General features: G+C 45.8%; 6 protein-coding genes across 9 annotated transcripts; all 6 read right to left on the bottom strand.

The window, feature by feature from the left end:
- Positions 1-1,703: 1,703 nt before the first annotated feature.
- On the bottom strand, positions 1,704-3,421 carry LOC112844097 (collagen alpha-3(VI) chain-like; the record flags this gene model as incomplete). Its single annotated transcript, XM_025903622.1, has 3 exons — positions 3,285-3,421; positions 2,440-3,033; positions 1,704-2,221 (listed from the first exon to the last, which is right to left on the bottom strand). Coding segments are annotated over exons 2-3 (1,041 nt in total), but the record flags the coding sequence as incomplete, so codon positions are not given.
- Positions 3,422-3,787: 366 nt separating this feature from the next.
- Positions 3,788-7,479, bottom strand: LOC109197556 (collagen alpha-3(VI) chain-like). Its single transcript, XM_025903905.1, has 6 exons — positions 7,415-7,479; positions 6,597-7,195; positions 5,774-6,372; positions 4,926-5,519; positions 4,109-4,707; positions 3,788-3,883 (listed from the first exon to the last, which is right to left on the bottom strand). Exons 4-5 carry the CDS (start codon positions 5,446-5,448, stop codon positions 4,112-4,114), a joined length of 1,119 nt encoding a protein of 372 aa, XP_025759690.1. The 5' UTR covers positions 5,449-5,519; positions 5,774-6,372; positions 6,597-7,195; positions 7,415-7,479; the 3' UTR covers positions 3,788-3,883; positions 4,109-4,111.
- On the bottom strand, positions 7,479-12,947 carry LOC112844153 (collagen alpha-3(VI) chain-like). The gene is made up of 7 exons (XM_025903899.1): positions 12,391-12,947; positions 11,564-12,163; positions 10,744-11,341; positions 9,898-10,490; positions 9,081-9,678; positions 8,260-8,859; positions 7,479-8,005 (listed from the first exon to the last, which is right to left on the bottom strand). The coding sequence occupies exons 1-3, from the start codon at positions 12,911-12,913 to the stop codon at positions 11,157-11,159; spliced, it is 1,308 nt and encodes a 435-aa protein (XP_025759684.1). The 5' UTR covers positions 12,914-12,947; the 3' UTR covers positions 7,479-8,005; positions 8,260-8,859; positions 9,081-9,678; positions 9,898-10,490; positions 10,744-11,156.
- Positions 12,948-13,733: 786 nt separating this feature from the next.
- LOC112844154 (collagen alpha-3(VI) chain-like) lies at positions 13,734-15,746 on the bottom strand. The gene is made up of 4 exons (XM_025903903.1): positions 15,727-15,746; positions 14,879-15,472; positions 14,060-14,659; positions 13,734-13,837 (listed from the first exon to the last, which is right to left on the bottom strand). Exons 2-4 carry the CDS (start codon positions 15,399-15,401, stop codon positions 13,734-13,736), a joined length of 1,227 nt encoding a protein of 408 aa, XP_025759688.1. The 5' UTR covers positions 15,402-15,472; positions 15,727-15,746.
- Positions 15,747-17,293: 1,547 nt separating this feature from the next.
- Positions 17,294-20,222, bottom strand: LOC109197554 (collagen alpha-3(VI) chain-like). The gene is made up of 4 exons (XM_019352755.2): positions 19,858-20,222; positions 19,038-19,637; positions 18,215-18,814; positions 17,294-17,962 (listed from the first exon to the last, which is right to left on the bottom strand). The coding sequence occupies exons 1-4, from the start codon at positions 19,904-19,906 to the stop codon at positions 17,586-17,588; spliced, it is 1,626 nt and encodes a 541-aa protein (XP_019208300.1). The 5' UTR covers positions 19,907-20,222; the 3' UTR covers positions 17,294-17,585.
- A 265-nt stretch (positions 20,223-20,487) lies between these two features.
- On the bottom strand, positions 20,488-24,473 carry LOC109197555 (collagen alpha-3(VI) chain-like). Of its 4 annotated transcripts, XM_025903901.1 has the most exons (5): positions 24,007-24,473; positions 23,191-23,789; positions 22,343-22,936; positions 21,525-22,123; positions 20,488-21,300 (listed from the first exon to the last, which is right to left on the bottom strand). In XM_025903901.1, the coding sequence occupies exons 4-5, from the start codon at positions 22,045-22,047 to the stop codon at positions 20,627-20,629; spliced, it is 1,197 nt and encodes a 398-aa protein (XP_025759686.1). In that variant the 5' UTR covers positions 22,048-22,123; positions 22,343-22,936; positions 23,191-23,789; positions 24,007-24,473; the 3' UTR covers positions 20,488-20,626. The 4 variants fall into 4 exon arrangements, with proteins under 4 accessions (XP_025759686.1, XP_025759685.1, XP_019208301.1 ...); XM_025903900.1 differs by having other exon boundaries at positions 21,525-22,936; XM_019352756.2 differs by lacking the exon at positions 21,525-22,123 and having other exon boundaries at positions 20,489-21,300.
- Positions 24,474-25,341: the final 868 nt, after the last annotated feature.

Below are 25,341 nucleotides of genomic sequence, written 5' to 3'. Positions count from 1 at the left end.
CATTACAGAAGAGAGCTTTTCTTGGACACTGGGAAGGTCAGTGAACTCGGACACTGGCAGAGCATAACTGGGCTCATATGATATTTTCTGCAGCTCTCTAGCATCTGAGGTCCTAGTTCCGATGCCAATCACATAAATGCCCTGCTGTTTGAGAGCTGAGGCTGGGCTATCTACATTGTCAAAAGACCTTCCCCCAGTTAGCAAGATCAATATCTGTGGGACACCCTGCAGGCGTCTACTCCCAGAGGAGTTTGTAAAGACGTTGTCTCTGACGTATTGGAGAGCTGCCCCGGTGTTTAGGGTCTTCCTCCTCTGTGTCTAAGCCCTCTGACCGAGTCCACCACATCCTCCCCTGTGGTATATGTGTTTCAGATAGAAATGGACCTCTGGTTCTCTGCTGTACTGGACCACAGAGACATGGTCTTTGTTTTCTCCCACATTGAGTTTCTCCACCACTCTCTCTACAAAATCACGCATGGCAGGGAAGCCATTCCTTGTGCCATCAGAACCATCCAGAAGGAATACGATATCTTTTCTGTCACGTGAAACTGAGAAAAGACAGTAGGACAAAACAATGAAAACCTTTCACAAAGGTTGTGAGATTTTCTTTCACTGGCACACTAATATCTTAACAACACTAGCCTGGTCTACTTCTGTTTTAGAAAGACCAAAGCATGCCACCAACTGGTTTGAAATGCACAAAAAACCTATACACACATCACATTCCTTTATTTGCTTTTCCTCACTGTAGCTAAAATAAGTGAATTTGGAGCCAGCAATAGGATGTGTCTGACAACATACCAATTACGGTTGGTAATTCTGGGGTGACTTCAATAACTGCAGCTTCCACAGAGGACTCAACTTGCTGTTGCACTTTGGGTAGGTCAGTCAGTTCAGACACAGATAGAGCATAACTGGGCTCGCAGTTATGGTCTGAAGTTCTGTGCTGTCAGAGCCTCGGGTTCCAATTGCAATGGTCAAGACACCCAGCTGTTTGAGAGCAGAGGCTGGTTCATCAATACTGTCAAATGATCTTCCACCAGTGATCAATATTAGGACCTGCGGAACTCCTTCGGGACGCCTGCTTCCGGCAGAGGCCGTGAAGACGTTATCCCTCAAGTACCGGAGAGCTGCTCCAGTGTTGAGGGGTCGTCCGCCTTTGTGCCTCAAACCTCTGACACTGTCAAGGACCTCTCTTTTGTGGTGTAAGTGTTCAGATAGAACTGGACGGCTGGATCGCTGCTGTACTGAACAACCGACACACGGTCTTTGCCATCATCCACACTGAGTGTCTCTACTTGTTTTGGACAAAGTCTCTCATAGCTGGGAATCCAGTTCTAGTAGCATCAGATCCATCCAGCAAAAACACCACATCCTTTCCTGCTGGCTGTCTGACCACTAAGAGACATGAGATTTACCATATGTTTAACTTGGTCAATCAAATATTTTGCAGCTAAAAAGCAACATGGTAAAATTGAACTCTTTCTTTGCAACCACAACTATTTTGTAAAACAAAAAAAAAACAATCCACTGGCTGACTTAACGCAGCACAACACATATCCTTTCTTTTCACACTGTTTTCTACCATGACACTGGAATTTGAAGATGGCTCATGTTCTTACCAGTCACTGTTGGGGTCAAAGGTGTGACCCTCATTAGCACTGTGCTCATTACAGAGGAGAGCTGTTCTTGAACATTGGAAGGTCAGTGAAGTCAGACACAGATACAGCATGACTGGGCTCGCCAGTTATGGTCTGAAGTTCTCTAGGGTCAGAGCCTCGGGTTCCAATTGCAATGGTCAAGACACCCAGCTGTTTGAGAGCAGAGGCCGGTTCATCAATACTGTCAAATGATCTTCCACCAGTGATCAATATTAGGACCTGCGGAACTCCTTCGGGCCGCCTGCTTCCGGCAGAGGCCGTGAAGACGTTATCCCTCAAGTACCGGAGAGCTGCTCCAGTGTTGAGGGGTCGTCCGCCTTTGTGCCTCAAACCTCTGACACTGTCAAGGACCTCTCTTTTTGTGGTGTAAGTGTTCAGATAGAACTGGACGGCTGGATCGCTGCTGTACTGAACAACCGACACACGGTCTTTGCCATCATCCACACTGAGTGTCTCTACTTGTTTTTGGACAAAGTCTCTCATAGCTGGGAATCCAGTTCTAGTAGTATCAGATCCATCCAGCAAAAACACCACATCCTTTCCTGCTGGCGGTCTGACCACTAAGAGACATGAGATTTACCATATGTTTAACTTGGTCAATCAAATATTTGCAGAGAAAAAGCAACATGGTTAAATTAAACTCTTTCTTTGCAACCACAACTATTTTGTAAAAACAAATAATTCCACTGCCTAACTGAACTCTGAAAAACACATTTGATTTTTTTTCAGACTGTTTTCTACCATGATACTGGAGATTACAAATGAGTCACGTTCTTACCGGTCACTGTTGGTGTCATGGGCGTGGCCCTCACTATCACTGTGCTCATTACAGAAGAGAGCTTTTCTTGGACACTGGGAAGGTCAGTGAACTCGGACACTGGCAGAGCATAACTGGGCTCATATGATATTTTCTGCAGCTCTCTAGCATCTGAGGTCCTAGTTCCGATGCCAATCACATAAATGCCCTGCTGTTTGAGAGCTGAGGCTGGGCTATCTACATTGTCAAAAGACCTTCCCCCAGTTAGCAAGATCAATATCTGTGGGACACCCTGCAGGCGTCTACTCCCAGAGGAGTTTGTAAAGACGTTGTCTCTGACGTATTGGAGAGCTGCCCCGGTGTTTAGGGGTCTTCCTCCTCTGTGTCTAAGCCCTCTGACCGAGTCCACCACATCCTCCCCTGTGGTATATGTGTTCAGATAGAAATGGACCTCTGGTTCTCTGCTGTACTGGACCACAGAGACATGGTCTTTGTTTTCTCCCACATTGAGTTTCTCCACCACTCTCTCTACAAAATCACGCATGGCAGGGAAGCCATTCCTTGTGCCATCAGAACCATCCAGAAGGAATACGATATCTTTTCTGTCACGTGAAACTGAGAAAAGACAGTAGGACAAAACAATGAAAACCTTTCACAAAGGTTGTGAGATTTCTTTCACTGGCACACTAATATCTTAACAACACTAGCCTGGTCTACTTCTGTTTTAGAAGACCAAAGCATGCCACCAACTGGTTTGAAATGCACAAAAACCTATACACACATCACATTCCTTTATTTGCTTTTCCTCACTGTAGCTAAAATAAGTGAATTTTGGAGCCAGCAATAGGATGTGTCTGACAACATACCAATTACGGTTGGTAATTCTGGGGTGACTTCAATAACTGCAGCTTCCACAGAGGACTCAACTTGCTGTTGCACTTTGGGTAGGTCAGTCAGTTCAGACACAGATAGAGCATAACTGGGCTCGCCAGTTATGGTCTGAAGTTCTGTGCTGTCAGAGCCTCGGGTTCCAATTGCAATGGTCAAGACACCCAGCTGTTTGAGAGCAGAGGCTGGTTCATCAATACTGTCAAATGATCTTCCACCAGTGATCAATATTAGGACCTGCGGAACTCCTTCGGGACGCCTGCTTCCGGCAGAGGCCGTGAAGACGTTATCCCTCAAGTACCGGAGAGCTGCTCCAGTGTTGAGGGGTCGTCCGCCTTTGTGCCTCAAACCTCTGACACTGTCAAGGACCTCTCTTTTTGTGGTGTAAGTGTTCAGATAGAACTGGACGGCTGGATCGCTGCTGTACTGAACAACCGACACACGGTCTTTGCCATCATCCACACTGAGTGTCTCTACTTGTTTTGGACAAAGTCTCTCATAGCTGGGAATCCAGTTCTAGTAGCATCAGATCCATCCAGCAAAAACACCACATCCTTTCCTGCTGGCTGTCTGACCACTAAGAGACATGAGATTTACCATATGTTTAACTTGGTCAATCAAATATTTTGCAGCTAAAAAGCAACATGGTAAAATTGAACTCTTTCTTTGCAACCACAACTATTTTGTAAAACAAAAAAAAAAACAATCCACTGGCTGACTTAACGCAGCACAACACATATCCTTTCTTTTCACACTGTTTTCTACCATGACACTGGAATTTGAAGATGGCTCATGTTCTTACCAGTCACTGTTGGGTCAAAGGTGTGACCCTCATTAGCACTGTGCTCATTACAGAGGAGAGCTGTTCTTGAACATTGGGAAGGTCAGTGAAGTCAGACACAGATACAGCATGACTGGGCTCGCCAGTTATGGTCTGAAGTTCTCTAGGGTCAGAGCCTCGGGTTCCAATTGCAATGGTCAAGACACCCAGCTGTTTGAGAGCAGAGGCCGGTTCATCAATACTGTCAAATGATCTTCCACCAGTGATCAATATTAGGACCTGCGGAACTCCTTCGGGCCGCCTGCTTCCGGCAGAGGCCGTGAAGACGTTATCCCTCAAGTACCGGAGAGCTGCTCCAGTGTTGAGGGGTCGTCCGCCTTTGTGCCTCAAACCTCTGACACTGTCAAGGACCTCTCTTTTTGTGGTGTAAGTGTTCAGATAGAACTGGACGGCTGGATCGCTGCTGTACTGAACAACCGACACACGGTCTTTGCCATCATCCACACTGAGTGTCTCTACTTGTTTTTGGACAAAGTCTCTCATAGCTGGGAATCCAGTTCTAGTAGTATCAGATCCATCCAGCAAAAACACCACATCCTTTCCTGCTGGCGGTCTGACCACTAAGAGACATGAGATTTACCATATGTTTAACTTGGTCAATCAAATATTTTGCAGCTAAAAAGCAACATGGTTAAATTAAACTCTTTCTTTGCAACCACAACTATTTTGTAAAAACAAATAATTCCACTGCCTAACTGAACTCTGAAAAACACATTTGATTTTTTTTCAGACTGTTTCTACCATGATACTGGAGATTACAAATGAGTCACGTTCTTACCGGTCACTGTTGGTGTCATGGGCGTGGCCCTCACTATCACTGTGCTCATTACAGAAGAGAGCTTTTCTTGGACACTGGGAAGGTCAGTGAACTCGGACACTGGCAGAGCATAACTGGGCTCATATGATATTTTCTGCAGCTCTCTAGCATCTGAGGTCCTAGTTCCGATGCCAATCACATAAATGCCCTGCTGTTTGAGAGCTGAGGCTGGGCTATCTACATTGTCAAAAGACCTTCCCCCAGTTAGCAAGATCAATATCTGTGGGACACCCTGCAGGCGTCTACTCCCAGAGGAGTTTGTAAAGACGTTGTCTCTGACGTATTGGAGAGCTGCCCCGGTGTTTAGGGGTCTTCCTCCTCTGTGTCTAAGCCCTCTGACCGAGTCCACCACATCCTCCCCTGTGGTATATGTGTTCAGATAGAAATGGACCTCTGGTTCTCTGCTGTACTGGACCACAGAGACATGGTCTTTGTTTTCTCCCACATTGAGTTTCTCCACCACTCTCTCTACAAAATCACGCATGGCAGGGAAGCCATTCCTTGTGCCATCAGAACCATCCAGAAGGAATACGATATCTTTTCTGTCACGTGAAACTGAGAAAAGACAGTAGGACAAAACAATGAAAACCTTTCACAAAGGTTGTGAGATTTTCTTTCACTGGCACACTAATATCTTAACAACACTAGCCTGGTCTACTTCTGTTTTAGAAAGACCAAAGCATGCCACCAACTGGTTTGAAATGCACAAAAAACCTATACACACATCACATTCCTTTATTTGCTTTTCCTCACTGTAGCTAAAATAAGTGAATTTTGGAGCCAGCAATAGGATGTGTCTGACAACATACCAATTACGGTTGGTAATTCTGGGGTGACTTCAATAACTGCAGCTTCCACAGAGGACTCAACTTGCTGTTGCACTTTGGGTAGGTCAGTCAGTTCAGACACAGATAGAGCATAACTGGGCTCGCCAGTTATGGTCTGAAGTTCTGTGCTGTCAGAGCCTCGGGTTCCAATTGCAATGGTCAAGACACCCAGCTGTTTGAGAGCAGAGGCTGGTTCATCAATACTGTCAAATGATCTTCCACCAGTGATCAATATTAGGACCTGCGGAACTCCTTCGGGACGCCTGCTTCCGGCAGAGGCCGTGAAGACGTTATCCCTCAAGTACCGGAGAGCTGCTCCAGTGTTGAGGGGTCGTCCGCCTTTGTGCCTCAAACCTCTGACACTGTCAAGGACCTCTCTTTTGTGGTGTAAGTGTTCAGATAGAACTGGACGGCTGGATCGCTGCTGTACTGAACAACCGACACACGGTCTTTGCCATCATCCACACTGAGTGTCTCTACTTGTTTTTGGACAAAGTCTCTCATAGCTGGGAATCCAGTTCTAGTAGCATCAGATCCATCCAGCAAAAACACCACATCCTTTCCTGCTGGCTGTCTGACCACTAAGAGACATGAGATTTACCATATGTTTAACTTGGTCAATCAAATATTTTGCAGCTAAAAAGCAACATGGTAAAATTGAACTCTTTCTTTGCAACCACAACTATTTTGTAAAACAAAAAAAAAACAATCCACTGGCTGACTTAACGCAGCACAACACATATCCTTTCTTTTCACACTGTTTTCTACCATGACACTGGAATTTGAAGATGGCTCATGTTCTTACCAGTCACTGTTGGGGTCAAAGGTGTGACCCTCATTAGCACTGTGCTCATTACAGAGGAGAGCTGTTCTTGAACATTGGGAAGGTCAGTGAAGTCAGACACAGATACAGCATGACTGGGCTCGCCAGTTATGGTCTGAAGTTCTCTAGGGTCAGAGCCTCGGGTTCCAATTGCAATGGTCAAGACACCCAGCTGTTTGAGAGCAGAGGCCGGTTCATCAATACTGTCAAATGATCTTCCACCAGTGATCAATATTAGGACCTGCGGAACTCCTTCGGGCCGCCTGCTTCCGGCAGAGGCCGTGAAGACGTTATCCCTCAAGTACCGGAGAGCTGCTCCAGTGTTGAGGGGTCGTCCGCCTTTGTGCCTCAAACCTCTGACACTGTCAAGGACCTCTCTTTTGTGGTGTAAGTGTTCAGATAGAACTGGACGGCTGGATCGCTGCTGTACTGAACAACCGACACACGGTCTTTGCCATCATCCACACTGAGTGTCTCTACTTGTTTTTGGACAAAGTCTCTCATAGCTGGGAATCCAGTTCTAGTAGTATCAGATCCATCCAGCAAAAACACCACATCCTTTCCTGCTGGCGGTCTGACCACTAAGAGACATGAGATTTACCATATGTTTAACTTGGTCAATCAAATATTTTGCAGCTAAAAAGCAACATGGTTAAATTAAACTCTTTCTTTGCAACCACAACTATTTTGTAAAAACAAATAATTCCACTGCCTAACTGAACTCTGAAAAACACATTTGATTTTTTTTCAGACTGTTTTCTACCATGATACTGGAGATTACAAATGAGTCACGTTCTTACCGGTCACTGTTGGTGTCATGGGCGTGGCCCTCACTATCACTGTGCTCATTACAGAAGAGAGCTTTCTTGGACACTGGGAAGGTCAGTGAACTCGGACACTGGCAGAGCATAACTGGGCTCATATGATATTTTCTGCAGCTCTCTAGCATCTGAGGTCCTAGTTCCGATGCCAATCACATAAATGCCCTGCTGTTTGAGAGCTGAGGCTGGGCTATCTACATTGTCAAAAGACCTTCCCCCAGTTAGCAAGATCAATATCTGTGGGACACCCTGCAGGCGTCTACTCCCAGAGGAGTTTGTAAAGACGTTGTCTCTGACGTATTGGAGAGCTGCCCCGGTGTTTAGGGTCTTCCTCCTCTGTGTCTAAGCCCTCTGACCGAGTCCACCACATCCTCCCCTGTGGTATATGTGTTCAGATAGAAATGGACCTCTGGTTCTCTGCTGTACTGGACCACAGAGACATGGTCTTTGTTTTCTCCCACATTGAGTTTCTCCACCACTCTCTCTACAAATCACGCATGGCAGGGAAGCCATTCCTTGTGCCATCAGAACCATCCAGAAGGAATACGATATCTTTTCTGTCACGTGAAACTGAGAAAAGACAGTAGGACAAAACAATGAAAACCTTTCACAAAGGTTGTGAGATTTTCTTTCACTGGCACACTAATATCTTAACAACACTAGCCTGGTCTACTTCTGTTTTAGAAAGACCAAAGCATGCCACCAACTGGTTTGAAATGCACAAAAAACCTATACACACATCACATTCCTTTATTTGCTTTTCCTCACTGTAGCTAAAATAAGTGAATTTTGGAGCCAGCAATAGGATGTGTCTGACAACATACCAATTACGGTTGGTAATTCTGGGGTGACTTCAATAACTGCAGCTTCCACAGAGGACTCAACTTGCTGTTGCACTTTGGGTAGGTCAGTCAGTTCAGACACAGATAGAGCATAACTGGGCTCGCCAGTTATGGTCTGAAGTTCTGTGCTGTCAGAGCCTCGGGTTCCAATTGCAATGGTCAAGACACCCAGCTGTTTGAGAGCAGAGGCTGGTTCATCAATACTGTCAAATGATCTTCCACCAGTGATCAATATTAGGACCTGCGGAACTCCTTCGGGACGCCTGCTTCCGGCAGAGGCCGTGAAGACGTTATCCCTCAAGTACCGGAGAGCTGCTCCAGTGTTGAGGGGTCGTCCGCCTTTGTGCCTCAAACCTCTGACACTGTCAAGGACCTCTCTTTTTGTGGTGTAAGTGTTCAGATAGAACTGGACGGCTGGATCGCTGCTGTACTGAACAACCGACACACGGTCTTTGCCATCATCCACACTGAGTGTCTCTACTTGTTTTTGGACAAAGTCTCTCATAGCTGGGAATCCAGTTCTAGTAGCATCAGATCCATCCAGCAAAAACACCACATCCTTTCCTGCTGGCTGTCTGACCACTAAGAGACATGAGATTTACCATATGTTTAACTTGGTCAATCAAATATTTTGCAGCTAAAAAGCAACATGGTAAAATTGAACTCTTTCTTTGCAACCACAACTATTTGTAAAACAAAAAAAAACAATCCACTGGCTGACTTAACGCAGCACAACACATATCCTTTCTTTTCACACTGTTTTCTACCATGACACTGGAATTGAAGATGGCTCATGTTCTTACCAGTCACTGTTGGGGTCAAAGGTGTGACCCTCATTAGCACTGTGCTCATTACAGAGGAGAGCTGTTCTTGAACATTGGGAAGGTCAGTGAAGTCAGACACAGATACAGCATGACTGGGCTCGCCAGTTATGGTCTGAAGTTCTCTAGGGTCAGAGCCTCGGGTTCCAATTGCAATGGTCAAGACACCCAGCTGTTTGAGAGCAGAGGCCGGTTCATCAATACTGTCAAATGATCTTCCACCAGTGATCAATATTAGGACCTGCGGAACTCCTTCGGGCCGCCTGCTTCCGGCAGAGGCCGTGAAGACGTTATCCCTCAAGTACCGGAGAGCTGCTCCAGTGTTGAGGGGTCGTCCGCCTTGTGCCTCAAACCTCTGACACTGTCAAGGACCTCTCTTTTTGTGGTGTAAGTGTTCAGATAGAACTGGACGGCTGGATCGCTGCTGTACTGAACAACCGACACACGGTCTTTGCCATCATCCACACTGAGTGTCTCTACTTGTTTTGGACAAAGTCTCTCATAGCTGGGAATCCAGTTCTAGTAGTATCAGATCCATCCAGCAAAAACACCACATCCTTTCCTGCTGGCGGTCTGACCACTAAGAGACATGAGATTTACCATATGTTTAACTTGGTCAATCAAATATTTTGCAGCTAAAAAGCAACATGGTTAAATTAAACTCTTTCTTTGCAACCACAACTATTTTGTAAAAACAAATAATTCCACTGCCTAACTGAACTCTGAAAAACACATTTGATTTTTTTTCAGACTGTTTTCTACCATGATACTGGAGATTACAAATGAGTCACGTTCTTACCGGTCACTGTTGGTGTCATGGGCGTGGCCCTCACTATCACTGTGCTCATTACAGAAGAGAGCTTTTCTTGGACACTGGGAAGGTCAGTGAACTCGGACACTGGCAGAGCATAACTGGGCTCATATGATATTTTCTGCAGCTCTCTAGCATCTGAGGTCCTAGTTCCGATGCCAATCACATAAATGCCCTGCTGTTTGAGAGCTGAGGCTGGGCTATCTACATTGTCAAAAGACCTTCCCCCAGTTAGCAAGATCAATATCTGTGGGACACCCTGCAGGCGTCTACTCCCAGAGGAGTTTGTAAAGACGTTGTCTCTGACGTATTGGAGAGCTGCCCCGGTGTTTAGGGTCTTCCTCCTCTGTGTCTAAGCCCTCTGACCGAGTCCACCACATCCTCCCCTGTGGTATATGTGTTCAGATAGAAATGGACCTCTGGTTCTCTGCTGTACTGGACCACAGAGACATGGTCTTTGTTTTCTCCCACATTGAGTTTCTCCACCACTCTCTCTACAAAATCACGCATGGCAGGGAAGCCATTCCTTGTGCCATCAGAACCATCCAGAAGGAATACGATATCTTTTCTGTCACGTGAAACTGAGAAAAGACAGTAGGACAAAACAATGAAAACCTTTCACAAAGGTTGTGAGATTTCTTTCACTGGCACACTAATATCTTAACAACACTAGCCTGGTCTACTTCTGTTTTAGAAAGACCAAAGCATGCCACCAACTGGTTTGAAATGCACAAAAAACCTATACACACATCACATTCCTTTATTTGCTTTTCCTCACTGTAGCTAAAATAAGTGAATTTTGGAGCCAGCAATAGGATGTGTCTGACAACATACCAATTACGGTTGGTAATTCTGGGGTGACTTCAATAACTGCAGCTTCCACAGAGGACTCAACTTGCTGTTGCACTTTGATAGGTCAGTCAGTTCAGACACAGATAGAGCATAACTGGGCTCGCCAGTTATGGTCTGAAGTTCTGTGCTGTCAGAGCCTCGGGTTCCAATTGCAATGGTCAAGACACCCAGCTGTTTGAGAGCAGAGGCTGGTTCATCAATACTGTCAAATGATCTTCCACCAGTGATCAATATTAGGACCTGCGGAACTCCTTCGGGACGCCTGCTTCCGGCAGAGGCCGTGAAGACGTTATCCCTCAAGTACCGGAGAGCTGCTCCAGTGTTGAGGGGTCGTCCGCCTTTGTGCCTCAAACCTCTGACACTGTCAAGGACCTCTCTTTTTGTGGTGTAAGTGTTCAGATAGAACTGGACGGCTGGATCCTGCTGTACTGAACAACCGACACACGGTCTTTGCCATCATCCACACTGAGTGTCTCTACTTGTTTTTGGACAAAGTCTCTCATAGCTGGGAATCCAGTTCTAGTAGCATCAGATCCATCCAGCAAAAACACCACATCCTTTCCTGCTGGCTGTCTGACCACTAAGAGACATGAGATTTACCATATGTTTAACTTGGTCAATCAAATATTTTGCAGCTAAAAAGCAACATGGTAAAATTGAACTCTTTCTTTGCAACCACAACTATTTTGTAAAACAAAAAAAAAACAATCCACTGGCTGACTTAACGCAGCACAACACATATCCTTTCTTTCACACTGTTTTCTACCATGACACTGGAATTGAAGATGGCTCATGTTCTTACCAGTCACTGTTGGGGTCAAAGGTGTGACCCTCATTAGCACTGTGCTCATTACAGAGGAGAGCTGTTCTTGAACATTGGGAAGGTCAGTGAAGTCAGACACAGATACAGCATGACTGGGCTCGCCAGTTATGGTCTGAAGTTCTCTAGGGTCAGAGCCTCGGGTTCCAATTGCAATGGTCAAGACACCCAGCTGTTTGAGAGCAGAGGCCGGTTCATCAATACTGTCAAATGATCTTCCACCAGTGATCAATATTAGGACCTGCGGAACTCCTTCGGGCCGCCTGCTTCCGGCAGAGGCCGTGAAGACGTTATCCCTCAAGTACCGGAGAGCTGCTCCAGTGTTGAGGGGTCGTCCGCCTTTGTGCCTCAAACCTCTGACACTGTCAAGGACCTCTCTTTTTGTGGTGTAAGTGTTCAGATAGAACTGGACGGCTGGATCGCTGCTGTACTGAACAACCGACACACGGTCTTTGCCATCATCCACACTGAGTGTCTCTACTTGTTTTTGGACAAAGTCTCTCATAGCTGGGAATCCAGTTCTAGTAGTATCAGATCCATCCAGCAAAAACACCACATCCTTTCCTGCTGGCGGTCTGACCACTAAGAGACATGAGATTTACCATATGTTTAACTTGGTCAATCAAATATTTTGCAGCTAAAAAGCAACATGGTTAAATTACGGTTGGTAACTCTTCTTTGCAACCACAACTATTTTGTAAAAACAAATAATTCCACTGCCTAACTGAACTCTGAAAAACACATTTGATTTTTTTTTCAGACTGTTTTCTACCATGATACTGGAGATTACAAATGAGTCACGTTCTTACCGGTCACTGTTGGTGTCATGGGCGTGGCCCTCACTATCACTGTGCTCATTACAGAAGAGAGCTTTTCTTGGACACTGGGAAGGTCAGTGAACTCGGACACTGGCAGAGCATAACTGGGCTCATATGATATTTTCTGCAGCTCTCTAGCATCTGAGGTCCTAGTTCCGATGCCAATCACATAAATGCCCTGCTGTTTGAGAGCTGAGGCTGGGCTATCTACATTGTCAAAAGACCTTCCCCCAGTTAGCAAGATCAATATCTGTGGGACACCCTGCAGGCGTCTACTCCCAGAGGAGTTTGTAAAGACGTTGTCTCTGACGTATTGGAGAGCTGCCCCGGTGTTTAGGGGTCTTCCTCCTCTGTGTCTAAGCCCTCTGACCGAGTCCACCACATCCTCCCCTGTGGTATATGTGTTCAGATAGAAATGGACCTCTGGTTCTCTGCTGTACTGGACCACAGAGACATGGTCTTTGTTTTCTCCCACATTGAGTTTCTCCACCACTCTCTCTACAAAATCACGCATGGCAGGGAAGCCATTCCTTGTGCCATCAGAACCATCCAGAAGGAATACGATATCTTTTCTGTCACGTGAAACTGAGAAAAGACAGTAGGACAAAACAATGAAAACCTTTCACAAAGGTTGTGAGATTTTCTTTCACTGGCACACTAATATCTTAACAACACTAGCCTGGTCTACTTCTGTTTTAGAAAGACCAAAGCATGCCACCAACTGGTTTGAAATGCACAAAAAACCTATACACACATCACATTCCTTTATTTGCTTTTCCTCACTGTAGCTAAAATAAGTGAATTTTGGAGCCAGCAATAGGATGTGTCTGACAACATACCAATTACGGTTGGTAATTCTGGGGTGACTTCAATAACTGCAGCTTCCACAGAGGACTCAACTTGCTGTTGCACTTTGGGTAGGTCAGTCAGTTCAGACACAGATAGAGCATAACTGGGCTCGCCAGTTATGGTCTGAAGTTCTGTGCTGTCAGAGCCTCGGGTTCCAATTGCAATGGTCAAGACACCCAGCTGTTTGAGAGCAGAGGCTGGTTCATCAATACTGTCAAATGATCTTCCACCAGTGATCAATATTAGGACCTGCGGAACTCCTTCGGGACGCCTGCTTCCGGCAGAGGCCGTGAAGACGTTATCCCTCAAGTACCGGAGAGCTGCTCCAGTGTTGAGGGGTCGTCCGCCTTTGTGCCTCAAACCTCTGACACTGTCAAGGACCTCTCTTTTTGTGGTGTAAGTGTTCAGATAGAACTGGACGGCTGGATCGCTGCTGTACTGAACAACCGACACACGGTCTTTGCCATCATCCACACTGAGTGTCTCTACTTGTTTTGGACAAAGTCTCTCATAGCTGGGAATCCAGTTCTAGTAGCATCAGATCCATCCAGCAAAAACACCACATCCTTTCCTGCTGGCTGTCTGACCACTAAGAGACATGAGATTTACCATATGTTTAACTTGGTCAATCAAATATTTTGCAGCTAAAAAGCAACATGGTAAAATTGAACTCTTTCTTTGCAACCACAACTATTTGTAAAACAAAAAAAAACAATCCACTGGCTGACTTAACGCAGCACAACACATATCCTTTCTTTTCACACTGTTTTCTACCATGACACTGGAATTTGAAGATGGCTCATGTCCTTACCAGTCACTGTTGGGGTCAAAGGTGTGACCCTCATTAGCACTGTGCTCATTACAGAGGAGAGCTGTTCTTGAACATTGGGAAGGTCAGTGAAGTCAGACACAGATACAGCATGACTGGGCTCGCCAGTTATGGTCTGAAGTTCTCTAGGGTCAGAGCCTCGGGTTCCAATTGCAATGGTCAAGACACCCAGCTGTTTGAGAGCAGAGGCCGGTTCATCAATACTGTCAAATGATCTTCCACCAGTGATCAATATTAGGACCTGCGGAACTCCTTCGGGCCGCCTGCTTCCGGCAGAGGCCGTGAAGACGTTATCCCTCAAGTACCGGAGAGCTGCTCCAGTGTTGAGGGGTCGTCCGCCTTTGTGCCTCAAACCTCTGACACTGTCAAGGACCTCTCTTTTTGTGGTGTAAGTGTTCAGATAGAACTGGACGGCTGGATCGCTGCTGTACTGAACAACCGACACACGGTCTTTGCCATCATCCACACTGAGTGTCTCTACTTGTTTTTGGACAAAGTCTCTCATAGCTGGGAATCCAGTTCTAGTAGTATCAGATCCATCCAGCAAAAACACCACATCCTTTCCTGCTGGCGGTCTGACCACTAAGAGACATGAGATTTACCATATGTTTAACTTGGTCAATCAAATATTTTGCAGCTAAAAAGCAACATGGTTAAATTAAACTCTTTCTTTGCAACCACAACTATTTTGTAAAAACAAATAATTCCACTGCCTAACTGAACTCTGAAAAACACATTTGATTTTTTTTCAGACTGTTTTCTACCATGATACTGGAGATTACAAATGAGTCACGTTCTTACCGGTCACTGTTGGTGTCATGGGCGTGGCCCTCACTATCACTGTGCTCATTACAGAAGAGAGCTTTTCTTGGACACTGGGAAGGTCAGTGAACTCGGACACTGGCAGAGCATAACTGGGCTCATATGATATTTTCTGCAGCTCTCTAGCATCTGAGGTCCTAGTTCCGATGCCAATCACATAAATGCCCTGCTGTTTGAGAGCTGAGGCTGGGCTATCTACATTGTCAAAAGACCTTCCCCCAGTTAGCAAGATCAATATCTGTGGGACACCCTGCAGGCGTCTACTCCCAGAGGAGTTTGTAAAGACGTTGTCTCTGACGTATTGGAGAGCTGCCCCGGTGTTTAGGGGTCTTCCTCCTCTGTGTCTAAGCCCTCTGACCGAGTCCACCACATCCTCCCCTGTGGTATATGTGTTCAGATAGAAATGGACCTCTGGTTCTCTGCTGTACTGGACCACAGAGACATGGTCTTTGTTTTCTCCCACATTGAGTTTCTCCACCACTCTCTCTACAAAATCACGCATGGCAGGGAAGCCATTCCTTGTGCCATCAGAACCATCCAGAAGGAATACGATATCTTTTCTGTCACGTGAAACTGAGAAAAGACAGTAGGACAAAACAATGAAAACCTTTCACAAAGGTTGTGAGATTTTCTTTCACTGGCACACTAATATCTTAACAACACTAGCCTGGTCTACTTCTGTTTTAGAAAGACCAAAGCATGCCACCAACTGGTTTGAAATGCACAAAAAACCTATACACACATCACATTCCTTTATTTGCTTTTCCTCACTGTAGCTAAAATAAGTGAATTTTGGAGCCAGCAATAGGATGTGTCTGACAACATACCAATTACGGTTGGTAATTCTGGGTGACTTCAATAACTGCAGCTTCCACAGAGGACTCAACTTGCTGTTGCACTTTGGGTAGGTCAGTCAGTTCAGACACAGATAGAGCATAACTGGGCTCGCCAGTTATGGTCTGAAGTTCTGTGCTGTCAGAGCCTCGGGTTCCAATTGCAATGGTCAAGACACCCAGCTGTTTGAGAGCAGAGGCTGGTTCATCAATACTGTCAAATGATCTTCCACCAGTGATCAATATTAGGACCTGCGGAACTCCTTCGGGACGCCTGCTTCCGGCAGAGGCCGTGAAGACGTTATCCCTCAAGTACCGGAGAGCTGCTCCAGTGTTGAGGGGTCGTCCGCCTTTGTGCCTCAAACCTCTGACACTGTCAAGGACCTCTCTTTTTGTGGTGTAAGTGTTCAGATAGAACTGGACGGCTGGATCGCTGCTGTACTGAACAACCGACACACGGTCTTTGCCATCATCCACACTGAGTGTCTCTACTTGTTTTTGGACAAAGTCTCTCATAGCTGGGAATCCAGTTCTAGTAGCATCAGATCCATCCAGCAAAAACACCACATCCTTTCCTGCTGGCTGTCTGACCACTAAGAGACATGAGATTTACCATATGTTTAACTTGGTCAATCAAATATTTTGCAGCTAAAAAGCAACATGGTAAAATTGAACTCTTTCTTTGCAACCACAACTATTTTGTAAAACAAAAAAAAAAACAATCCACTGGCTGACTTAACGCAGCACAACACATATCCTTTCTTTTCACACTGTTTTCTACCATGACACTGGAATTTGAAGATGGCTCATGTCCTTACCAGTCACTGTTGGGGTCAAAGGTGTGACCCTCATTAGCACTGTGCTCATTACAGAGGAGAGCTGTTCTTGAACATTGGGAAGGTCAGTGAAGTCAGACACAGATACAGCATGACTGGGCTCGCCAGTTATGGTCTGAAGTTCTCTAGGGTCAGAGCCTCGGGTTCCAATTGCAATGGTCAAGACACCCAGCTGTTTGAGAGCAGAGGCCGGTTCATCAATACTGTCAAATGATCTTCCACCAGTGATCATATTAGGACCTGCGGAACTCCTTCGGGCCGCCTGCTTCCGGCAGAGGCCGTGAAGACGTTATCCCTCAAGTACCGGAGAGCTGCTCCAGTGTTGAGGGGTCGTCCGCCTTTGTGCCTCAAACCTCTGACACTGTCAAGGACCTCTCTTTTTGTGGTGTAAGTGTTCAGATAGAACTGGACGGCTGGATCGCTGCTGTACTGAACAACCGACACACGGTCTTTGCCATCATCCACACTGAGTGTCTCTACTTGTTTTTGGACAAAGTCTCTCATAGCTGGGAATCCAGTTCTAGTAGTATCAGATCCATCCAGCAAAAACACCACATCCTTTCCTGCTGGGGTCTCTCTGACCACTAAGAGACATGAGATTTACCATATGTTTAACTTGGTCAATCAAATATTTTGCAGCTAAAAAGCAACATGGTTAAATTAAACTCTTTCTTTGCAACCACAACTATTTTGTAAAACAAATAATTCCACTGCCTAACTGAACTCTGAAAACACATTTGATTTTTTTTCAGACTGTTTTCTACCATGATACTGGAGATTACAAATGAGTCACGTTCTTACCGGTCACTGTTGGTGTCATGGGCGTGGCCCTCACTATCACTGTGCTCATTACAGAAGAGAGCTTTTCTTGGACACTGGGAAGGTCAGTGAACTCGGACACTGGCAGAGCATAACTGGGCTCATATGATATTTTCTGCAGCTCTCTAGCATCTGAGGTCCTAGTTCCGATGCCAATCACATAAATGCCCTGCTGTTTGAGAGCTGAGGCTGGGCTATCTACATTGTCAAAAGACCTTCCCCAGTTAGCAAGATCAATATCTGTGGGACACCCTGCAGGCGTCTACTCCCAGAGGAGTTTGTAAAGACGTTGTCTCTGACGTATTGGAGAGCTGCCCCGGTGTTTAGGGGTCTTCCTCCTCTGTGTCTAAGCCCTCTGACCGAGTCCACCACATCCTCCCCTGTGGTATATGTGTTCAGATAGAAATGGACCTCTGGTTCTCTGCTGTACTGGACCACAGAGACATGGTCTTTGTTTTCTCCCACATTGAGTTTCTCCACCACTCTCTCTACAAAATCACGCATGGCAGGGAAGCCATTCCTTGTGCCATCAGAACCATCCAGAAGGAATACGATATCTTTTCTGTCACGTGAAACTGAGAAAAGACAGTAGGACAAAACAATGAAACCTTCACAAAGGTTGTGAGATTTTCTTTCACTGGCACACTAATATTTTAACAACACTAGCCTGGTCTACTTCTGTTTTAGAAAGACCAAAGCATGCCACCAACTGGTTTGAAATGCACAAAAAACCTATACACACATCACATTCCTTTATTTGCTTTTCCTCACTGTAGCTAAAATAAGTGAATTTTGGAGCCAGCAATAGGATGTGTCTGACAACATACCAATTACGGTTGGTAATTCTGGGGTGACTTCAATAACTGCAGCTTCCACAGAGGACTCAACTTGCTGTTGCACTTTGGGTAGGTCAGTCAGTTCAGACACAGATAGAGCATAACTGGGCTCGCCAGTTATGGTCTGAAGTTCTGTGCTGTCAGAGCCTCGGGTTCCAATTGCAATGGTCAAGACACCCAGCTGTTTGAGAGCAGAGGCTGGTTCATCAATACTGTCAAATGATCTTCCACCAGTGATCAATATTAGGACCTGCGGAACTCCTTCGGGACGCCTGCTTCCGGCAGAGGCCGTGAAGACGTTATCCCTCAAGTACCGGAGAGCTGCTCCAGTGTTGAGGGGTCGTCCGCCTTTGTGCCTCAAACCTCTGACACTGTCAAGGACCTCTCTTTTTGTGGTGTAAGTGTTCAGATAGAACTGGACGGCTGCATCGCTGCTGTACTGAACAACCGACACACGGTCTTTGCCATCATCCACACTGAGTGTCTCTACTTGTTTTTGGACAAAGTCTCTCATAGCTGGGAATCCAGTTCTAGTAGCATCAGATCCATCCAGCAAAAACACCACATCCTTTCCTGCTGGCGGTCTGACCACTAAGAGACATGAGATTTACCATATGTTTAACTTGGTCAATCAAATATTTTGCAGCTAAAAGCAACATGGTAAAATTGAACTCTTTCTTTGCAACCACAACTATTTTGAAAAACAAAACAAAAACAATCCACTGGCTGACTTAACACAGCACAACACATATCCTTTCTTTTCACACTGTTTTCTACCATGACACTGGAATTTGAAGATGGCTCATGTTCTTACCAGTCACTGTTGGGGTCAAAGGTGTGACTCTCATTAGCACTGTGCTCATTACAGAGGAGAGCTGTTCTTGAACATTGGGAAGGTCAGTGAAGTCAGACACAGATACAGCATGACTGGGCTCGCCAGTTATGGTCTGAAGTTCTCTGGGGTCAGAGCCTCGGGTTCCAATTGCAATGGTCAAGACACCCAGCTGTTTGAGAGCAGAGGCTGGTTCATCAATACTGTCAAATGATCTTCCACCAGTGATCAATATTAGGACCTGCGGAACTCCTTCGGGACGCCTGCTTCCGGCAGAGGCCGTGAAGACGTTATCCCTCAAGTACCGGAGAGCTGCTCCAGTGTTGAGGGGTCGTCCGCCTTTGTGCCTCAAACCTCTGACACTGTCAAGGACCTCTCTTTTTGTGGTGTAAGTGTTCAGATAGAACTGGACGGTTGGATCTCTGCTGTACTGAACAACCGACACACGGTCTTTGCCATCATCCACACTGAGTGTCTCTACTTGTTTTTGGACAAAGTCTCTCATAGCTGGGAATCCAGTTCTAGTAGTATCAGATCCATCCAGCAAAAACACCACATCCTTTCCTGCTGGCGGTCTGACCACTAAGAGACATGAGATTTACCATATGTTTAACTTGGTCAATCAAATATTTTGCAGCTAAAAAGCAACATGGTTAAATTAAACTCTTTCTTTGCAACCACAACTATTTTGTAAAAACAAATAATTCCACTGCCTGACTGAACTCTGAAAAACACATTTGATTTTTTTTTCAGACTGTTTTCTACCATGATACTGGAGATTACAAATGAGTCACGTTCTTACCGGTCACTGTTGGTGTCATGGGCGTGGCCCTCACTATCACTGTGCTCATTACAGAAGAGAGCTTTTCTTGGACACTGGGAAGGTCAGTGAACTCGGACACTGGCAGAGCATAACTGGGCTCATATGATATTTTCTGCAGCTCTCTAGCATCTGAGGTCCTAGTTCCGATGCCAATCACATAAATGCCCTGCTGTTTGAGAGCTGAGGCTGGGCTATCTACATTGTCAAAAGACCTTCCCCAGTTAGCAAGATCAATATCTGTGGGACACCCTGCAGGCGTCTACTCCCAGAGGAGTTTGTAAAGACGTTGTCTCTGACGTATTGGAGAGCTGCCCCGGTGTTTAGGGGTCTTCCTCCTCTGTGTCTAAGCCTCTGATCGAGTCCACCACATCCTCCCCTGTGGTATATGTGTTCAGATAGAAATGGACCTCTGGTTCTCTGCTGTACTGGACCACAGAGACATGGTCTTGTTTTCTCCCACATTGAGTTTCTCCACCACTCTCTCTACAAAATCACGCATGGCAGGGAAGCCATTCCTTGTGCCATCAGAACCATCCAGAAGGAATACGATATCTTTTCTGTCACGTGAACTGAGAAAAGACAGTAGGACAAAACAATGAAACCTTTCACAAAGGTTGTGAGATTTTCTTTCACTGGCACACTAATATTTTAACAACACTAGCCTGGTCTACTTCTGTTTTAGAAAGACCAAAGCATGCCACCAACTGGTTTGAAATGCACAAAAAACCTATACACACATCACATTCCTTTATTTGCTTTTCCTCACTGTAGCTAAAATAAGTGAATTTTGGAGCCAGCAATAGGATGTGTCTGACAACATACCAATTACGGTTGGTAATTCTGGGGTGACTTCAATAACTGCAGCTTCCACAGAGGACTCAACTTGCTGTTGCACTTTGGGTAGGTCAGTCAGTTCAGACACAGATAGAGCATAACTGGGCTCGCCAGTTATGGTCTGAAGTTCTGTGCTGTCAGAGCCTCGGGTTCCAATTGCAATGGTCAAGACACCCAGCTGTTTGAGAGCAGAGGCTGGTTCATCAATACTGTCAAATGATCTTCCACCAGTGATCAATATTAGGACCTGCGGAACTCCTTCGGGACGCCTGCTTCCGGCAGAGGCCGTGAAGACGTTATCCCTCAAGTACCGGAGAGCTGCTCCAGTGTTGAGGGGTCGTCCGCCTTTGTGCCTCAAACCTCTGACACTGTCAAGGACCTCTCTTTTTGTGGTGTAAGTGTTCAGATAGAACTGGACGGCTGGATCTCTGCTGTACTGAACAACCGACACACGGTCTTTGCCATCATCCACACTGAGTGTCTCTACTTGTTTTTGGACAAAGTCTCTCATAGCTGGGAATCCAGTTCTAGTAGCATCAGATCCATCCAGCAAAAACACCACATCCTTTCCTGCTGGCGGTCTGACCACTAAGAGACATGAGATTTACCATATGTTTAACTTGGTCAATCAAATATTTTGCAGCTAAAAAGCAACATGGTAAAATTGAACTCTTTCTTTGCAACCACAACTATTTTGAAAAACAAAACAAAAACAATCCACTGGCTGACTTAACGCAGCACAACACATATCCTTTCTTTTCACACTGTTTTCTACCATGACACTGGAATTTGAAGATGGCTCATGTTCTTACCAGTCACTGTTGGGGTCAAAGGTGTGACTCTCATTAGCACTGTGCTCATTACAGAGGAGAGCTGTTCTTGAACATTGGGAAGGTCAGTGAAGTCAGACACAGATACAGCATAACTGGGCTCGCCAGTTATGGTCTGAAGTTCTCTGGGGTCAGAGCCTCGGGTTCCAATTCCAATGGTCAAGACACCCAGCTGTTTGAGAGCAGAGGCCGGTTCATCAATACTGTCAAATGATCTTCCACCAGTGATCAATATTAGGACCTGCGGAACTCCTTCGGGCCGCCTGCTTCCGGCAGAGGCCGTGAAGACGTTATCCCTCAAGTACCGGAGAGCTGCTCCAGTGTTGAGGGGTCGTCCGCCTTTGTGCCTCAAACCTCTGACACTGTCAAGGACCTCTCTTTTTGTGGTGTAAGTGTTCAGATAGAACTGGAGGGCTGGATCGCTGCTGTACTGAACAACCGACACACGGTCTTTGCCATCATCCACACTGAGTGTCTCTACTTGTTTTTGGACAAAGTCTCTCATAGCTGGGAATCCAGTTCTAGTAGTATCAGATCCATCCAGCAAAACACCACATCCTTTCCTGCTGGCGGTCTGACCACTAAGAGACATGAGATTTACCATATGTTTAACTTGGTCAATCAAATATTTTGCAGCTAAAAAGCAACATGGTTAAATTAAACTCTTTCTTTGCAACCACAACTATTTTGTAAAAACAAATAATTCCACTGCCTAACTGAACTCTGAAAAACACATTTGATTTTTTTTCAGACTGTTTTCTACCATGATACTGGAGATTACAAATGAGTCACGTTCTTACCGGTCACTGTTGGTGTCATGGGCGTGGCCCTCACTATCACTGTGCTCATTACAGAAGAGAGCTTTTCTTGGACACTGGGAAGGTCAGTGAACTCGGACACTGACAGAGCATAACTGGGCTCATATGATATTTTCTGCAGCTCTCTAGCATCTGAGGTCCTAGTTCCGATGCCAATCACATAAATGCCCTGCTGTTTGAGAGCTGAGGCTGGGCTATCTACATTGTCAAAAGACCTTCCCCCAGTTAGCAAGATCAATATCTGTGGGACACCCTGCAGGCGTCTACTCCCAGAGGAGTTTGTAAAGACGTTGTCTCTGACGTATTGGAGAGCTGCCCCGGTGTTTAGGGGTCTTCCTCCTCTGTGTCTAAGCCCTCTGACCGAGTCCACCACATCCTCCCCTGTGGTATATGTGTTCAGATAGAAATGGACCTCTGGTTCTCTGCTGTACTGGACCACAGAGACATGGTCTTTGTTTTCTCCCACATTGAGTTTCTCCACCACTCTCTCTACAAAATCACGCATGGCAGGGAAGCCATTCCTTGTGCCATCAGAACCATCCAGAAGGAATACGATATCTTTTCTGTCACGTGAAACTGAGAAAAGACAGTAGGACAAAACAATGAAAACCTTTCACAAAGGTTGTGAGATTTTCTTTCACTGGCACACTAATATTTTAACAACACTTGCCTGGTCTACTTCTGTTTTAGAAAGACCAAAGCATGCCACCAACTGGTTTGAAATGCACAAAAAACCTATACACACATCACATTCCTTTATTTGCTTTTCCTCACTGTAGCTAAAATAAGTGAATTTTGGAGCCAGCAATAGGATGTGTCTGACAACATACCAATTACGGTTGGTAATTCTGGGGTGACTTCAATAACTGCAGCTTCCACAGAGGACTCAACTTGCTGTTGCACTTTGGGTAGGTCAGTCAGTTCAGACACAGATAGAGCATAACTGGGCTCGCCAGTTATGGTCTGAAGTTCTGTGCTGTCAGAGCCTCGGGTTCCAATTGCAATGGTCAAGACACCCAGCTGTTTGAGAGCAGAGGCTGGTTCATCAATACTGTCAAATGATCTTCCACCAGTGATCAATATTAGGACCTGCGGAACTCCTTCGGGACGCCTGCTTCCGGCAGAGGCCGTGAAGACGTTATCCCTCAAGTACCGGAGAGCTGCTCCAGTGTTGAGGGGTCGTCCGCCTTTGTGCCTCAAACCTCTGACACTGTCAAGGACCTCTCTTTTTGTGGTGTAAGTGTTCAGATAGAACTGGACGGCTGGATCGCTGCTGTACTGAACAACCGACACACGGTCTTTGCCATCATCCACACTGAGTGTCTCTACTTGTTTTGGACAAAGTCTCTCATAGCTGGGAATCCAGTTCTAGTAGTATCAGATCCATCCAGCAAAAACACCACATCCTTTCCTGCTGGCGGTCTGACCACTAAGAGACATGAGATTTACCATATGTTTAACTTGGTCAATCAATATTTTGCAGCTAAAAGCAACATGGTTAAATTAAACTCTTTCTTTGCAACCACAACTATTTTGTAAAGCAAATAATTCCACTGCCTAACTGAACTCTGAAAAACACATTTGATTTTTTTTTCAGACTGTTTTCTACCATGATACTGGAGATTACAAATGAGTCACGTTCTTACCGGTCACTGTTGGTGTCATGGGCGTGGCCCTCACTATCACTGTGCTCATTACAGAAGAGAGCTTTTCTTGGACACTGGGAAGGTCAGTGAACTCGGACACTGGCAGAGCATAACTGGGCTCATATGATATTTTCTGCAGCTCTCTAGCATCTGAGGTCCTAGTTCCGATGCCAATCACATAAATGCCCTGCTGTTTGAGAGCTGAGGCTGGGCTATCTACATTGTCAAAAGACCTTCCCCAGTTAGCAAGATCAATATCTGTGGGACACCCTGCAGGCGTCTACTCCCAGAGGAGTTTGTAAAGACGTTGTCTCTGACGTATTGGAGAGCTGCCCCGGTGTTTAGGGGTCTTCCTCCTCTGTGTCTAAGCCCTCTGACCGAGTCCACCACATCCTCCCCTGTGGTATATGTGTTCAGATAGAAATGGACCTCTGGTTCTCTGCTGTACTGGACCACAGAGATATGGTCTTTGTTTTCTCCCACATTGAGTTTCTCCACCACTCTCTCTACAAAATCACGCATGGCAGGGAAGCCATTCCTTGTGCCATCAGAACCATCCAGAAGGAATACGATATCTTTTCTGTCACGTGAAACTGAGAAAAGACAGTAGGACAAAACAATGAAACCTTTCACAAAGGTTGTGAGATTTTCTTTCACTGGCACACTAATATCTTAACAACACTAGCCTGGTCTACTTCTGTTTTAGAAAGACCAAAGCATGCCACCAACTGGTTTGAAATGCACAAAAAACCTATACACACATCACATTCCTTTATTTGCTTTTCCTCACTGTAGCTAAAATAAGTGAATTTTGGAGCCAGCAATAGGATGTGTCTGACAACATACCAATTACGGTTGGTAATTCTGGGGTGACTTCAATAACTGCAGCTTCCACAGAGGACTCAACTTGCTGTTGCACTTTGGGTAGGTCAGTCAGTTCAGACACAGATAGAGCATAACTGGGCTCGCCAGTTATGGTCTGAAGTTCTGTGCTGTCAGAGCCTCGGGTTCCAATTGCAATGGTCAAGACACCCAGCTGTTTGAGAGCAGAGGCTGGTTCATCAATACTGTCAAATGATCTTCCACCAGTGATCAATATTAGGACCTGCGGAACTCCTTCGGGACGCCTGCTTCCGGCAGAGGCCGTGAAGACGTTATCCCTCAAGTACCGGAGAGCTGCTCCAGTGTTGAGGGTCGTCCGCCTTTGTGCCTCAAACCTCTGACACTGTCAAGGACCTCTCTTTTTGTGGTGTAAGTGTTCAGATAGAACTGGACGGCTGGATCGCTGCTGTACTGAACAACCGACACACGGTCTTTGCCATCATCCATACTGAG

The sequence above is a fragment of the Oreochromis niloticus genome, linkage group LG16 (genome assembly GCF_001858045.2).
Source record: "Oreochromis niloticus isolate F11D_XX linkage group LG16, O_niloticus_UMD_NMBU, whole genome shotgun sequence".
NCBI lineage: Eukaryota > Metazoa > Chordata > Actinopteri > Cichliformes > Cichlidae > Oreochromis > Oreochromis niloticus.
This window is presented reverse-complemented; position numbering and strand designations above follow the sequence as displayed.